The 2,500-nt window shown below is 34.5% G+C and overlaps 1 protein-coding gene across 5 annotated transcripts in view; it reads right to left on the reverse strand.

The window, feature by feature from the left end:
• The window catches only part of LOC138010444 (dihydroxy-acid dehydratase 2-like), a 60,432-nt gene that overhangs the window by 47,275 nt on the left and 10,657 nt on the right, over positions 1 to 2,500 (reverse strand). For 3 of the 5 annotated variants that reach the window (XM_068857409.1, XM_068857404.1, XM_068857407.1), the window contains 2 exons: positions 1,445 to 1,488; positions 680 to 729 (listed from right to left, as the gene is read on the reverse strand). The exons of 1 other annotated variant lie outside the window; for it this stretch is intronic. In XM_068857409.1, coding sequence (XP_068713510.1) covers positions 680 to 688 — 9 coding nt within the window. In that variant the 5' untranslated portion in view covers positions 689 to 729; positions 1,445 to 1,488. Of the gene's footprint in view, positions 1 to 668; positions 730 to 1,444; positions 1,489 to 2,500 lie in introns of all 5 variants that reach the window. One more of the 5 variants, XM_068857408.1, reaches the window with a different exon arrangement.

Below are 2,500 nucleotides of genomic sequence, written 5' to 3' on the forward strand. Positions count from 1 at the left end.
ACTTTACTCTCACGGTGCCTCTCTCCACCCAGGTGTATAAATGGGCACTGGCGAATTTAATGCTGAGGGTAACCCTGCGATGGACTATAGCGTCCCATCCTGGCGGGAGTAGAAATACTCCTGGTCACCTGATGGGCCTTTCAGGCTCTTAACAGAGACTAATTGCTTTTACTTTACCCTGCTAAAAGGTTAGCAGTAACCTAATAAGCATTACTTTTGCCGCATTTTGAATATCTGTGGCTTTTACAAAACATTGTCAGATAGAAAAAATGTACATGCCAATGGAGATTGAAAATGATAAAACTTAAACACATACTTTCACAAAAAAACCACAGGTGCACACTTAGAACTATGAGGTACGCAAGCTCCAATGCCATGTGATGGGCAACCAAGCATTATTTTATCAGAGCAACCAAATTTATGGGTTTAGTAATGCCTGGTTGCCTTTGAAACAGTGACAACCTGGAATTTTTTTTTTAATTTCGAGCACTGCCTAGGTACCCAGTTATACAACTCTGTGGCAACTGACCTAAACAATTGAAGCAATGGTTCCAGTGTTCAATGAATCATGGCGATACATGTAGAATGATATGTCATGCAATACAACCGCACCACTACAGTGTACATTGTATTCTCTATGATGGGACTACTAGTGTAAGAGTATTTACTTGAAGGTTACCATTGTCATTGCATCACTTATCACAGGGGTACAGGACAGAACAGCTTTTCCTGAAATAAAATTCAATTTTTTTTTTTTAAGTCAAAACACATAAGCCTAGTAATAGTATTGGATGATAGTCTCTTGTGAATGCTATCATAAGAATACTTGACTCAATCCACATCAAAAGGGCTCTGCGTTTATAAGATTAGCACCAAATGCAGGTCATGAGACAAAGGAGTTATCTAATTTAACCCGGTCGTTTGTAATTAATATAGATAGCTGTACATGTATTAATTTGAAGATTTTTTTTCCCTGAAGACCTGATTTTCACGTATTTTGACAGAACTGAGAAGTGATGATTTCCTGCATTACATAGTTTTTCTATTCAGAAATCCAACAATCAAATACTTGTACTTAATTAATTGCTATCAATTTAGTTTTAATAGTCTTGAATGTACAATCATGCTCTTGAGTAGATCTCATAAATGCATGTATGCAAATCTCATCTCATTTGCTATTTCTACTCCTGTAATACTGTCTGCATAAGCTGATTGGTCTGGAGTGTTAAAAAGAAGCTTTCATTGACTATAATAAATAAATTATTCTATTGGGACCATTTTGGACAGGAACATCAAAACTTAATATCTTATATATAGTGCTTAAAAATGTATCAAATTTTATAGTCACATCCATCACTTTTAATTAGCAGAAAATCTAATGTACCCAACAGAAGATTTTCAGAGTGAGTGATACATTTTTATCCTCATAATTATTAGACTGTACCTCCTTCCTCTTCAACCACCTCAATCACATAATCTGCAAGTTCTCTGCATTGGGAAGAGAATGAAGGGATTACTGTAACTGTCATTGATCTTTCACATAAATTTATGTATATTTTGCTAATCACTTTACATTGCTTACGAGGTTACAAAGCTTTGAAAGAACTATTTCAACTTTAAAGTTATTGTACATTGTAACAATAATATTCCTGTCAATTTTTGAAATAGTATATGCAATCATGCTGTTATAAAATGAAGATACTATATGGACTTTATATCATATTGAAACTGGACAGAGTAAACTCTTAGGATACAATGTATACATGTAGGATGTACATGTACAGTCATGTACGATGCAAGTGTTAGTGAGTGACAGAGTGCTTAGGAATGCTCTCACAAACTACTTGGTTCAATTTTAAAATTATAATTGAATAGTTCTCACAAGAGAATCAAATAAAATCAAATAAAATCAAACTAATATGCCATTTTACAGTTGTTTACTCATACATGTAGCCTATGAATGCCGGTGACCTTGTATCGATACAGCCCCCACTGCTTTTATTAACATTACAAAAGCACCAAGGTTTGTATAAAAACAGGGTCACCAGCAGCCTCCCTTCCATTCTTAGACTAGGTACAGTAACTTAGCTACAACTGTAAAATGGTTTATTAATAATTAACCTTTAAATCAACTTATCATTAATCAATCTTTGAATCAACTGATCATGATCCGTCAACAAAATAATAAACAACAAGAAGCTGGATGGTGTTCGTGTGAGATTTTTGTGGATACTCACTTTGTTATATTTTTACAATACAACAAGTAGCTGCAATTGGCCACTGGCAAATTACTCTGCTATTAGTAATTAGTAATGAAATCCTCTTTCAACCCTTAAACTGATTAGGAACCACAAGTACATGTACCATTTGACAACATTCTTTCCGCTCAGTCTCTTAAGAAATCATCACTTTTTCTACAATGCATCACTTTTCAAATCAGATGGGAATAAAGTATTGACACAAAGACACAAGCTCCCTGTAGTTTTTTTTCTGCAAGTTT

This window comes from Montipora foliosa, chromosome 7 (genome assembly GCF_036669935.1).
Source record: "Montipora foliosa isolate CH-2021 chromosome 7, ASM3666993v2, whole genome shotgun sequence".
Lineage (NCBI taxonomy): Eukaryota > Metazoa > Cnidaria > Anthozoa > Scleractinia > Acroporidae > Montipora > Montipora foliosa.